We start from the raw sequence: 14,918 nt of genomic DNA, 5'->3' as shown, positions 1-14,918 counted from the left end.
TAAACCAGTATAGCCTGTCACATATTGTGCATTTTTCTTCTCGAAGACCTCCATGACTATACCAAAGTTTAGCAGTAATTGCTCCAGCAATATTCAGTGCTGCTGTATTTGTGCTGTTGAAGTTTTGCCTTTTTTAATTATTATTATTATTATTATGTTTTGGACCTTGTTTACTTGTACATTATGTAAAGCATGTCTAAAGAGCCTTTTTGTTGCATAGCCATTATTCAAACATTAAACATGAGTTCTCACAATTTGCTTTAAATCTTTAATGTCTGTTTTGTTTTTGAGTTGAAGTTTTTTTTTTTGGTGACTAAGCAGTAATTGTTTTTATTTAAATATATTTAGATTAGATACTCAATAGGTAACCCAGTTGTTACAAAATATCACATTTACAATTAAAGGCCTAGCAGTCCTTGAAGAAATGCATATTGCTGCCACTTTTCCTGAGGTTCGGTCCGGCGGTTCATGAGATATTTTGCTAACACTCGGGACAAACTAACACACCAACTCGTGCACAGACATGGGCAAAAACATGGCCTGCTGCCTCAGGCGAAAGGGCGATAATGACCAATTAGAAACAAACCTAAAAGTTTTGAGCTTGAAGTTCAATATGACCAAAATGTTTATCAATAATTTGTTTTCATTTGTGATCAGTGTCAAAACTCTGATAGCACAGCTTGAAAACTTGGAGCATGTGCTTTTAGGATTTTATTTGGGTTACAAATAATTACAGCACAGCCGTCTTAGCAACAACATGATTTTAAAAAGCCAACCCAGTGATAATCTGGATTTAGTCGTGTCGAATCAGCACACGACCAACTAAATGTGGGCTTTAAAACACTTAGTCCATCATCAGTGTGAAGCCAAGAAAAAGACCTCAATCAAGTCCTTTCGACGTAAATCCAGGAGAATCTCAGGGGACGGTGAATAGAGGTTAAACCTGACAGTCTTAAAGTGTACAGTTTGGATCTCCGCTGCTCTCCCTGCTCCCCATCAAAGACACGATGGCTTTATTAATCAGCCCCAACAAGCCTATGAATTATTCAGCAGAATGTCCCAGGTGGTTATTTAAACTCCGACTCCCGACAGGTCACAATCCAGAAAACTGAAGCGACCGCAGCTTCTCTGCGGAGGACATTTTCCCGTGTGGCTTTTGGCTTAAAGTAAACAGAGCTACATGCCAAACAGTGTATCAGTTACATCATGCTGTGAAAACACAACTAGCTCTCCCTGAAGGTGTATGGATGTGAATAAACTTGATCAACTCAAACATTGCACAACTGTAGCGTTGTGCAATTTGTTGTCAAGATCTGCTTACAAAATCAACAAATACAGAAACCAGCCGAGTTTTATTTTGCAGCTTGGTACCAACAAACGCATACATTTATGTTAATTTATGAGCTTATGCATAACCTGTGCTGAAGCAGTGGAATAAGTAGGCTTTGCATGTTAGTGGGAGAGCAGATTCCCCTTGAATGAAAGGTCAGTTCTACAGCTACTTATGATGATTATTTAAGCCTTTTTAAGAATGTAATTTAATGCAATTTGACAGCTTCACAGGTCAAAGAACAAAGAGTGACCTACGGCAATTTGTGAAGCTCAATTTCATTAGCATTTAACTGATTTTTTTGTCAGTACTTCCTAGTGGTTATTAAAAAAATAACTGGGTTCCTGTGAATGACGAGATGATGTAACGCACCCAGCTGAGGCACTGAACTGATTGATGAATTAGGAAAAAGAAACCGTCACGTTCTTTTTCTTATGGGTTATAAATCAGGCTCTTTATTTAAAAGGTTCTGAGTAATGTCAAAAAAATACATCTGTAATTAAAAAATCTGTTTTTGGTATTTATGTATAAATCAGAGAATCGATGCAGGTGTGCCTCCAGAAAGTTTAGAGAGTGGTGGCCAGATGGAGGCCACACCAAAACCAAAACCCCTAACAGAATTTAAAGAGCTGTATAATGTTGGCATACATACACTATTCAAAACTAAAAAATAAAAAATACTACAATGTTGGATTTCAGAAACTGCCTTCTGATATAAGTTCTCTCCTATCTTAGGTTCATGTTTATATCTGACTCTAGTCTTTTCTCACCCGAGGCCTTGCATGCCAAAGTTTTAAACAAACTGTTTTTTTCAATCTGTTAGCGCCTTTATAATGTGTTTGGGATGACTCAAAGCTACTATCACACAAAGTCGTGGGAATGTGTTTCAGTTGGGGGTTCTATGAACCTGTGAGTTTGTGGGACGTTAAACGCCCACATGAAGAAAATCAAAATGCAGTGAACTGCACACTGGCAGTCTATGTTGTATTATCTGAATACGGAAACTAGAAATATGACATATAATTTGGACAATGGCTATAAAATTGCAATTATAACCTGATGCTAATCTACCCATTTTTTGTGGGCTTTAAATGGTTGTACCAGTGGAACAGTGGTTGAAGCGGTTGCCTCACAGACAGAAGGTTGCAGAATCGCCTCCTGGCCTTTCTGGGTGGAGCTTGCATGTTCCCCCCGTGTAGGAGAGGGTTAATTCTGGGCACTCTATTTTCCTCCTGCAGACCAAAAACATGCACGTTAGGTCAACTGGTAACTAAATTGTCTATAGGTGAGAGAACTTGAGTTCTTGTTTGTCTCGGTGTGTCCCTGTGATGGACTGGAGAACAGAAGCTAAACCTCCTATGGGTTTAGCTTTTGCTCAGTATTTGTAAAACTGTTTTGATTAGGTGCGGTAGCCATCTTGAAATGGGTTGACTCCAGAAGTTAGCCAGTTGTACATCTAATAATTACTTTCTGAAAATATGATCAAAATCCACTGAGTGGTTTATGAGATGTTTTGATAACAGAAATATGAATATAAGATTGTCTGTCCAGGGGAGCGGGAGGAGCAGCAAATTTATAGAGGGCTCTTGCCCCCTCCCACACCCCCTTTAGTGGTGCCCTTGAGTAAATGCACATAAAAGCTGTTTCAAGCAGGTTTTTGTATAAGCCTCTTGATAATTACTGAAACATTATAGTGCAGATAAAATGCATGAATGGTTTGGATTCTGATGCATGAAGGCTCAAAGTCAGACTCCGGATTGAAGAGCAGCTCCTGTCAGTCCTGTGGTTCCATCAGCGGGTGGCGCTGTGGAGACACAGTCAGCCTGCTAATGCCCCCCTTTTATTTCTAAATCTGGGGGTTTTAATTGGGCGTGATTTGATTTGCACGCCTCATATTAGGATTACAGGCCCGAGTATGTTTAGATAATCTTATATTTACGCACGTTTGTCCTTAACGCACAAGTCAAGTCTGACGAATGTATAAGAAATGCAAAGATTCTGGGAGATTTTCGTTTTAAACAGGGGGGGCTGAAGTGACAGTAAATAAGCGTGAACATTTTGGGCTGTTTGGTTCAGTGTGATAATACCACCTCACGCCGAGTGATGGAGCCAGCATGAGAATCTGGGAAAGTCTCCTGCCGCCGCGTAAAAAAGGGGCGTTCCAGAGCCGGACATCATCTCTGTCGGCGGCGCCAGGTGTGTTCAAACCTGTAGCAGACAACCGCTGCCAGATGTGTCTCCGCTCGGTCACAGCGGGGCGGATCTCAGCTGCGTACACAGCCGACCGGTGAGCGTTACCGCCCGTCACATTCCCAGCCTGCCCACAGGTATGAGGGACTCTCCCAGACGCGCAGCGTTTCAGCGGCAGAAGCTCCACGACCCGCCGCCGAGGGACTCGCGTGTTCCGCCCGTCTTCTGATCCGACTTCTTGGAATCGGGCGGCACAGCTCCGATTGTCAACTCCACCGCCTTTTACGCGCAAGAAGAAGAAGAAGCGCTCGGGATTAATATTTTTGTTGCCGCCGAGACAACTGCGCGCACAGCCAAGAAGAGAGCTTCAGGCACGAGCAGCCCTCAGCATCAGGTGAAAATCAGCCCCTGGAAATGTCAAGAGGATGAAATCCCCAGCAGGGCGAGAGAATTACTCCCGGGGTTCATCGGGCTGAGTCACCTCGCGTTTATTTAACAAGCTGAAAAAAACAGAAAGAAAGAAAGAAAAAAAGACTTAAGTGTTTGAGAGGAGAGCAATCATGTCCAGGACACTGAAGAAGAAGAAACACTGGTCCCATAAAGTGGTGGAGTGCGCCGTGTCTTGGGGGAACCTGGGGGACTTTGGCTCCGTCGTGGAGATCCTGGGAGGAGCGGAGGTCGGACAGTTCCCCTACATCGGCCAGATGAAACTGGACGTGCTGGTGTGTCACGTCGGGAAGCTGCCCTACTACGGAGACGTCCTGCTGGAGGTCAACGGCACGCCCGTCAGTGGACTTACAAACCGCGACACCCTGGCCGTCATCCGCCACTTTCGGGAGCCGATTCGCCTGAAGACCGTCAAACCAGGTGCGTCCCCCGCCGTCCCCGGGTCCTCTGTTGCTGTGCCACCTGAGCTCCGAGGCACCCACTGATCAGAACAGCCCACAGGATGATTTCCAAACGTGTTATTGTCAGCCTCCGAGCACCACGACACACATTCTGATTCAATTTCCATCAGGACTCTAAATGCATGCAGTTTATGACCCATAAATTGTCTATTTAATAAAAGCAGGTCTGCTAATACAATTTTTTTAAAACAGGATTATATTAAATGTACCAAATTAAAAAAAATCAAAAATTGTGACTGTATGCCATATACAGGGTGGATTTGTTTACCTATAAAAAACACCTGAATTGACAGAGAACAGGTCAAATGTTAAACTTATCGGCCATATTTGTTTACCTACAGACTAAGGCCAGCCTGAAGTAAGCCAGTCATACTACATGGGTTTTGATGGATTCAGCCCCTGCCTTGTTTACATTAACGGAGGACCCACATTTCTATCAATATATCTGGAAAACTGCTGCAGCAAACTCTTTTAAACTGTGCCTTTCGATATAGTTCAGGATGACATATTTTTAAGTTTTATTTCGTACTTTGCTATGATTACCTTTTTAAATAACTTGTAAACCTTTATTCACCCAAAAGATTCAGCTTGTTACTGCATAAAATTAGATTAGCATTTCAGCATTTTGCTAATGAAAATAAAAGTATATGCTGATGAATCAAATTGGTTGATTTTTAGAATATATGTTCTTGAAAACATGAACTAACAGTCTATTAGGTTGTTGAAAAATAAATCTTTTTTTGCACCTACAGGAGTTCAGAATTATGTCACAGCTATCTCTCAAATAGAAAGTAAACAACTAGATGACAAATGGGCGTCTGGGTGCTTTTTCTGTTTAGGATCGATGCAGTTTCCCATTCTTCCAACCCACTAGCCAAAAATAGTTGGCTTTGTTTTCTTTTTTTTCGGGGGTGGCCCTGCCAGGTAGGAAAATCACAAATTCAGTGGTTGGAACCAAGATTGAGTGATAATAACATACCTGCTAAAAGCTATTAATCTTTGTTAAATATTTCAAAAAGGTAATAAAGTTAGTAGACCCACCTACTATGACACTTCTTGAAGGAGATCCTAGACCTCTTCTGTAGTCCCCCCTTCCACCATCCCTCCTCCATCCCATAAACTCTAATTGACTAATTCTCTCAGCACTTTCTCAGGAAGATCGAAGAGTGATAATGGTAATAATGGCATGTAGCCCAGTTGGAGCCATCTCAGCTAAGTGCACTTACATGCATAAAAATGAGGGTCAATTTCATCCCTCCATTATTCAGACTGCTCCCTGTTGGACAGAAGATGCAGGAGGGTTGTGTGGGCTGTTTGTGTTGCCTTCCTCTGTTCCATCAGTCTCGCCAAGAATCTGGCTTTAACGTTAGTCCCATCTGGTTGAAAAGCTGTGGTGGCGTTGGGATGTTGATGATGACGACTCAAGTCAAGGTTCCTCAGCTGATGGGAGTGTTTTGTGTCTTAATGTGAAAACCAGACGACTTTTCTTTGACTAAATGCCAGAGCTGGAATGCCTAAACAACAACTGAGATCATTCAAAAGGTTACATCAGCATCAACTGAGTCCAAAGACCTCCTCAGGCTTGAATCCCTGAATCTCAGCTGCATGGGTGAACATGCATATAAGCATATGTGTGTTTACCAGCAGTTCTTTTAGTTATTTTTTAACATCTTTTATAAGCTAACAAAAAATCAAAACAACAACAAAAAGAAATCCCCTAGCCTAATGAGCCCACAGTATTAGTCCTATGAATGTGTGTGTGTGAGTCTTTCATAGCTCCACACTCCTCAGGGCTCCTAACACCATGCTCTCTGCCCGACTAACCAAGGATGATTAATAAAGGGCATGGAGGAATGAGAGAGCAAGGCGGGGAAAGAGACACAAAGAAACAAGACTAGGAGAAAAATTTGCCCTTTTTTTACTTCAGGCTGGACTCCCACACATAGCTCTTTTCTTTTCTTTTTTAAAGGTACTCATTGCAAGGTATAGAAACGGGTTAAAAAAAGCAGTTTGAAAGCATTTACTCCAGTAGTTTTCCAGATATATTGATATGCAATTCTAGAATAGGGATATGGACTCATTGTCAACAAAGCACTCGACTGAATCCTCCAAAAACCACATGGAAGCTTGAGTCATGTGACTGACCTATGCTAGGCTGGTTGTAGTCCGTGTAGCCAAACAAACATGGCAGAATCTGACAAGCTTAGAATCTCATAGAAGACATTTAGGTGGGAATATAAGAGTGAATCTGCTGCTAAACATGAAAGAAAAGAGAAAAAACAAGTGTCAAGAATAATATTGGAGCTCAGCATTCAAACATGCGGCTTTTGAAAAACTTCCAGATAGATTTTTTTTTCCAGGTTTAGTCCGATGCTAATGTAATTTACTCAACAAATATTAGCAAAATACACATTACATTACTCATTGATATGAGGAAAATATTGTGCAGATTTTTTTATGTTTAATGAATTTGAATATAAATATTTGAATAAGGATTTTTTTGACCGCTCTTCATGACTTTGCAATGAGTACCTTCAGAGCTCACGTAGCTGTAATGGGGATGAAAAAGGCAGCATTCCTCATCACATAGTTTTTCACCGTTGTCTTTACCAGCCAGGCTTTTACAAAAACACATCACAGACCCCACTGGCATCAAGCACAGAGATGGGCTTGTTTTATAGTCTGATTATACATCTCACACATCTGCATTATGAGCGTACATTCTTATATGGTAGCTTCATGTTTAATTCACACCTCCTGCATAATTGAGTTAGAGAGTGGATTTTCTCCACTCCGTTGGAGGCAGGGGGCCTGGAGGATCAGCTGTTACCAGGAAGCCCAGAGAGTTGCTGTTACACGATGATGCCGGCAGCAACGGACATAGTCCCTCGGTCTGCCAGATGTTTGGCTGTGCTCTTCCCAGCATCTCCCTCTGGAGGTGGTGGACTTCCTGTGCTGCTGCTGACAACAGGGGTGGAGCGAGGAGTGATGATGGAGAGCGTGCATTGATGCAAGAACCGAAATGAGGATTTAGGGCAAGGATAAAGAGATGGGGTGCAAGATGTGATGTGTGCACGGGTTATTATCTGTCTCAGTTATTGATCGAAGAGGAGAAGGAGCTGAAAGAGTTGCACAAAGCCTTTCCTTTAGTTTTCCATAGCTTCCGCTTGTGCATCATATATTCTCCAGGGGTTGCTAAGATGCCTCTCTTACATACATGTGGGGCAGCTGTGGCTCAGAGGCTGAAGTGCTTGTCCTCCAAAAGGATTTTTGTCCCTTCAACATGTCAAAGTGTCCTTGGGCAAAACACTGAACTCTACATTGCCCCTGACATCCTTTTTTATGTGTGATTTTTTTTTTTTTTAAAGTGTTGCACGAGACAAAAAAAGGAATGAGAAACAACTTGGCAAGTGTCTTTAAAACCTGAAAACAGTGAAAAAATTAAATACCTAGCATTCCTTGAAGGAATGCATATCGCCTTCTGCCTTTCATGGCAGAGACTAAGGTCATCCTTTGTTGAGGAATGACAGAGTTGGAGCCGTTTTGGTCAAACCTTGAAAAAAATATTACTCACAATCTCATGTGATGTTGCAATATGTTGAGTGATATCTTTGCACTTGAAGTATGTGTTTTGAATGACTCTCAGCTACTACCAGACCACATTTTACCTCAATATCTGTAAAATTCACTGAGGTATAGACATGTTTGTGTATGCTAAGGTTGATTAGCTGTGCTGGCCATCTTACATTGGGTTAACTTCAAAAGTTAATCAGTTGTAGATGAACAGCCAATAATTACTTTTGGAGAGTTTCATAGGAATTCATCAAAAGGTTTATGAAAGTTTTTGCTAACAGACAAACAGGGCTGACACCAACAGCCAAGGCCAAGCTTTTAAGCAAAGATGTTGCACAATCTGTTGTGCTCGAAGTATATGTTGGGAATAATGCTCAGCCACTAACACACCAAATTTTAGTTCAGTATCTAACAATTTGACTGAGGTATAGCCATTTTTGTGTTTTTTAAGGTCAATTGCTTGGGGCAGCCATTTTGAATTGGGTTGACTCCAAAATTTTGTATTAATAAAGATGTATAAACTAAGCCTGTTTGAAGACTCGACGATCCACCATGCTGTGGATGAGCTTATTTTCTTATCTTTGAACAAACCTCCATCAAAGCGCCATGCTCAGTACAGACATCCATTTCTGCCAGGACCCCCAGCTAAGCAGCAAAAAGATGCCTGATGGAAACCTTCATGAATAGCATTCTAAAAATTCAGTTTCAGCTGCACGTTTATGTTCTGCTTTGCCTTGTATACGTCTGCAGCTGCAATCACTGTGCAGTCAAAACATACATACAACCTGGAGCCATTTCTGCGCGGCTGAAAGGATGATGACTCTGACAGCAAATGAATAATTTCACGATGCGGTACACGGCGAAGCTGCTGCAACAGCCGTGCTTTTGTCTTTTGGCAGACTAATATTAGCTTTGTGAATGTATGAAACACATGTAAGCAAGATATCGTGTTAAAATTTATGTATGCTGCTTCTTGTTTGTGTCTTGGTCAGACCTTTAAAGTCAGAATGATAATGTGAAAAATATGGTACTGAATTTAACTAAAGACAACGCAGCACCTGAACTGTGTCTTTAAACAAAACTGTAATTAAGTGAAATTTCTAACAACCTCTGAGGCATGTGAATAATTGAGGGCTGAGCATTCCTTGAAGGAATGCATATTACCTTCCGCCTTTCATGCCAGAGTTTTAAACCTAGAAAATTATGTTTTCTAGGTTTCCTGATATGTTGTGAGATGTCACAATATCCGTTAGTGCTCAGAGTATGAGGTTGAAATAACCACACCAAACTATAGCTCAATATCTCTGTTATTGACAGAGTTGTTGCCATTTGTGTGTTGGCTAAGTGTGATTATCTGTGGTGGCAGTCTTAAATTAGGTTGACTCCAAATGTTAATGAATTGTAGATGTGTATCCAATGATTGCTTTCTGAGAGTTTCCCCTAAAATCTGTCTGGTAGTTTCCTAACAGAGTTGATGCCAACAGTTCATGATGAAAATTTTAAACAAAGATGTTGCACAATATGTGGCACTTAAAGTATGTGTTGGGAATGACTGTCAGGTACGACCACACCAAGTTTTAGCTCAATTTTTGTAAAACTCCAAAAGTTAATTAGTTGTAAATGTGCATGTTTGTGATTATTTTCTTAGACAGGAGCAAAAACATTATTGTCTTTAGTGGTGGGTGATAATATTATGGTTTAAGGAAAAGATTTATTTTACCCTTAATGAATTTGGTAAATTTTGCTCTTGTAATAAGTAAAATATTCTGTTAACAACATGAATTTGTTAGCTTGATTTCAGGAGCTAATTTTACTGTTAATTGTATTTAATTTAAAAGTCGAATCGGGGAGACTGAGTTTATACAAGTCTGAACTAATTCTATTACCGTTAACAATTTACTTCATCCTGCTGATCACAGTTTGATTTACCTTTCCTCCTCACACAGCAGTATAGTTTCCACAAACTGTTGATCGCGCCAATAAAGAAGAATACAGAGCGACAGGAGCCCCCTGTATCCAAACAGCAGTAGTGAGTGTGGGTTAATCACATTAATGCACCGCTCGTATCACAAAGTGGCTCTCAGTGGAATCATGCTTTTGACAAGCGACGCTTTGTCACTGCAAAGGGATTTACAGTTAGCTGTTTAACAAAAAGTGAGGCTCGAGGATTCTGGTCAATTGACTCAAATCGTACTGTATGTTCTTAGCTGCAGACGTGATCTGAGTAAAGCAGCACAGCCATCTTATGCTTTCCTCTTCTGGCATAGAAGTCACAAGAAAGCAGTTTAAAGCTGAGCAAGCCTGTTCTAATGAGTTTTAGGTGATTATGATTTATTTTAAAGCCTAATGCAAAAAGACATCACCAAGAGCTGTTGAAAGGCCTGATCCTCTTGATTTGTTGCTTGACTGTTTGGTTCTTTTGTCTCTTTTGAACTGATTGTATGTTAATACAGTTGAAAACAGTTATTTACATAAGCAACATAAAAAAGCCGGATTGCAGTTTGCAAATGCACACAGAGCCAAATATGCTATTTTTGGAGACATTTCCTGTGGTTTGATCAAACTAAAATTGAACCGTTCTGCCATAATGACCATCATTACATTTGGAGGAAAAAGGGGGGAAGCTTCCAAGCTTGAGAACACGAGCAACATCTCAAGACATCAACCAGGAAGTTAAAGCTTGGTCGCAAATGGGTCTTCCAAATGGACAGTGGCACAGAATTAGTTACAAAGTGGCTTAAGGACAATAAAGTCAGTGTTTTAGAGTGGCCATCACACGGCTCTGATCTCAGTCCCATAGAAAATCGTTTTCTCACGATATTACATGAGACTGCACATAATGTAATTTTCAATGTTTGCCCAAAAGGGCTACTTTATCATTTTGCAACATAAAATAATCTTAGTCTAAAACTCTGGCATCAAAAGGGGCGACGATCTTCATTCCTTCAAGGAGTGCTAGGCCTTTAATTATAACTGCTTATCAATTTAAGACTTCCATGTTTATTTCTTGTAACATTTATGCCACAAATCACAGAATTGGCAATCATTTTTAAGCTCAGTTTAAATTCTGTACCGCTCTCAGGACCCCGCACACTTGTAGTTTCATGACCCTCAGTGGGAACCCGATCTCAGCTGTCACTGCTTTAGAGTGAGACAATTATATTCCCAGTTGACTAGAAAAAGTGTTATTAAAGAAATGTGTCCATGAAAATGGAGATGACCAAATGAAGAGGACCAAATGAAGAGAGGGAGTTTTGCCAATCATCCTCAACAAATGTATTTACTTTAGTCATTCTGACGGGTTTCTACAATCTGCAGCAATGTTTGAGATTTAAGTGGTTTCCCTTTTTTAACTATAAAGAAAATAATGTGAGAACCCATCACAAAGTTTTATTTAGGTGATGTGTTAGAGTGGATGCCATGAGTGCTTTTATTCTTACAATACATAGGATAAAAACTTCTTGAATTCCATCCACCATCACACAATGACAATATAACCCTGATGTCAATGAAATGAGATATGAAGGTTTGTTAAGACAAGTGGACTTTGTTCTGCTCTGTAATCATTAGACTCTTAAAAACAAAATAATTAGAGACGTGATGGTAGCTAAGCTCAAGGTTCACTTATTGAACTTTTGTTATGAATTCTTCATTATAGGAGCTACAGATCAGTTCAGTATCAGTAACAATTTTAAAGAAACTGAGGATTATTTTTCAAAGACAAAAAACAAAAATGTCTCTGAGCAGAAATGCTAATGTGATTACACAGCAAGCAAGGAAAATAGACCACGTGCACCTTGCAGGAAGACAATAAATACACAAATTAACAACACAGTTGATTTTGCCACTGTGACCTGAAGCACTATTGAGTATAAAATTATCTGTAATGGATTGAACTACTTGTTACAGAGTGAGCAGAGAAATAAAATGATCAAAAATGGTACAAACCCAATTGCATTATGATTTTGGGATTAATTATCTGCTGCAGAATGTGTTCATCTTTGAACAACCATGTTGATATTTCACATTTCAAGTGATTTAAAAGCTTGTAGTCAGGGTAAAGTCAGGGTTGTCTTAAGGCCTTGACCACATGAATGCATAGTTTTTATTTCTAAAAATATTGTTGTGTTTTATCTTTTAAGCTTTTAAATTGCTTTGTCCATTCGATCTGAACTCGTATGCAAGTCACTCTCCCTTCCCTCCCTCCTGAAGATCCTTAGGGTCTTTGCTGGCCTGGTCCACAAGTTTCAGTCACATGTATGAAGATGCAACATGGTGTGAAACTGACAGAAAACGAGCTTTAAAACTGTGTTGTAAATTCTGGAATGTTGAAACCTGAGACCTAAACTGTGGTCTTTCCTGTTTGACATAAACAACCTCCTTCACTTGTCTCTCAAACCTTATGTCATTTCTGTCTCTTATCCTTGTAGTGATGTTCTGTCTAATAGTTATCAATAGTTAGTGCTGTACCAGCCATGACATCAGTCATAGAGCACAGAATATGGAGAAAAGGGCTGAAGTGTTTGTTCTGGATGGAGTAATGGCTACCCACATAAGGGCCCATTTTAAAAAAATAATTTTTCAGCTTACAAACCCTAACCCTAACCCAAATTCAAAACAAAATACTAATGTGAAAGAATGGTGCATGGGTTATTATTAGACGTATACACTTTTGCATAACCTTGCTTGTTTAGTTTGTTTGTTATACAGAACAACAGCCTGAAAAACAATAAAAAATCAGGTAGACAAAAATGACCAGACTGCCTCTTTACGATGTAGGTGGACTGTTGAGTCTTGGCCTGAAGAGCTGGTTCTCCTGTGTGTTAAAGTCAGGGCATCCCAAAGCCTGTAGAAGTTATAACTCTGAACCTCAAATAGGCTGTCAGGTAAATATAAATCATCCCAATCCATCTAATTGCTTTTTAGATGTTCCCCTGACACAGCTGAAGTGGCAACTGACACCAGTATATTTTCAAATTGCCAACTTTTATAAGTTATAGCATTGAATAACATCAAATTTTAAATCCCTAAAAAGCCCACCTTGATTTAGAATGTGACAGGTGGTTTTACTGAGGAGGCACTTGAGCTCATTTAACACAGGTTTTATAAGACAAAAAGGTTTGGAAAAGTGCCATGAAGCTCTGTCCTGGCAGGTGCTGATGACATGACAGTGGTAATATTTCACCCCCACTGTTATTTATGATGAGAAGCACAGCGGTAGACACTGTCACAAGCCATTGTGTTAATACCACCGGGCTGCTGGCATGTTATTACACTCATCACCCAGCCCTGTAACACTTGGCCAAGACTGTCAAACAGGAAATGTAAGGCAGTTTCCACACTTGGTGAGCATGACAATTAACAGGACACTTTCAACCTTCACTTTGATCTTATGGTGTTTTACTAATGTTTATTACTCTGCCTACACTTTCCCTCCTTGCTCCCTTAAAATTATTAAACTGTACTACAATGACATTGATTATAATGGGGTACAGTATATGATGTGATGACTAAAATGCACTTTACACACTAATTGTGCAGCAGAATGTTAAGTTCAAACAGTTTTAATATGATTAAAATTAGAATTTTATCATTTTTTAAATATGCAAACCAAAAGAAATTTAAGAAATTTTAATTTTTTTTTGTAAAAGTGCAGTGTGAATTTTGCATGCTGAATGATTGCTGAAATTTTGCTAAAAAAGCTGAAAATGAGTTGAAGCAAAATACTAAAAACCTAAAAACTAAAAGAAACAAAACACCTGCTAACATGAGCTAAACAGTAGCTAAAAGCTAAAGCAAGTAAACCACTAGTTAAAAGCCAAAAGTAGCAACATGCTATACTATAATTAGCAAAAGCCTAGCTGCAAACTAAAAGTAGGAAAATGCTACCTAAAAGCTAAAGGTAGCTAAATAATAAAGTAGCAAGAGGCCTGCTAAAAGCTAACAAAAGCAAAATGGTAACTAAAAACTAAGAAGAGAAAAGGGGTGTAAGTATGCTGAAGCAGCTATTGAACAGCAACCTGTTTTGAAAGAATTTATGAGTTCTTAATGTTGTTTTATGTGGAAATATTTATAAATAAAGTATTTTTTGAAAGGTATAAAAGTTATAAAAAACAAAAGTCATAGCACCCATCTCCTGAACAACTTGAACGTTTTGATATATGAACAGCTAAAATAACACAAAGTATCCAGAAGTAGTTAGTCCAAAACATAATAAAAAATAAAAAAACAGGAAAACAAGAGTTTGAATGCTGAATCAGCAGTTACAGTTATTAAAATGTAGCAAAATATTTACTGTAAATATTGTTTCGAGTACAATATGCCAAAACTGCTATGAATCATTGCCTTTTGATGTTGCATAAGACGTTGGTGGAATAACGTTGTTTTAATTATTTTTTGTGTAACCACTTCATAACTTTTTGTGTCCATTTGGTTTTCAATATATCACACAACAAAGCATTTTGTTGATGCATCGCTTGTTTGTCCTTCATGACTCTCATCAAGCATCTCTACTTTGTGCCTGAGGCTGTTGTCAGACGTGTGGTGAAGCACTGCTGTCTCAGATACACATCCCCCCCCACACACACACCCATACACCCACACACACACACACACACTCACACGCTCATACACTAAGTATACAAGCTTAAATCCCAGTGAGGTTCACTGCAGGCTGAGGCCTCTTTCTCCACCTAACAACCCCTTAATGGTTAGGACTGAGTTCCAGAACCAAACAAATATTTTTAAAACTACTAAATTCATTAAATATAAGTGGTTTCCAAGGGATTTTCAACTTAAACTGATGAACAAAACTGAAAAGAACAAAACAAAAACTTGAACTCTCCATGCGCACACTGAACTGTTTATTTATTTGCAATGTCAGTTGTGTCAGAATTTTCTCAAAATAAAGAAATTTT

General features: G+C 39.4%; 1 protein-coding gene across 5 annotated transcripts in view; it reads left to right on the top strand.

Moving 5' to 3' along the window:
- The first annotated feature begins 3,488 nt into the window (after positions 1-3,488).
- Positions 3,489-14,918, top strand: part of LOC108231628 (membrane-associated guanylate kinase, WW and PDZ domain-containing protein 3) — a 158,599-nt gene continuing 147,169 nt past the window's right edge. For 2 of the 5 annotated variants that reach the window (XM_025004279.2, XM_017408789.3), the window contains exon 1: positions 3,493-4,387. In XM_025004279.2, the coding sequence (XP_024860047.1) occupies positions 4,081-4,387 (307 nt within the window). In that variant the 5' untranslated portion in view covers positions 3,493-4,080. Of the gene's footprint in view, positions 4,388-14,918 lie in introns of all 5 variants that reach the window. The other 3 variants (XM_025004280.2, XM_017408790.3, XM_017408788.3) reach the window with 3 other exon arrangements.

Source organism: Kryptolebias marmoratus, linkage group LG4 (assembly GCF_001649575.2).
Source record: "Kryptolebias marmoratus isolate JLee-2015 linkage group LG4, ASM164957v2, whole genome shotgun sequence".
Taxonomy (NCBI): domain Eukaryota; kingdom Metazoa; phylum Chordata; class Actinopteri; order Cyprinodontiformes; family Rivulidae; genus Kryptolebias; species Kryptolebias marmoratus.
Note: the sequence above shows the minus strand (reverse complement) of the source record. Positions and strands in the feature narration are given on the sequence as shown.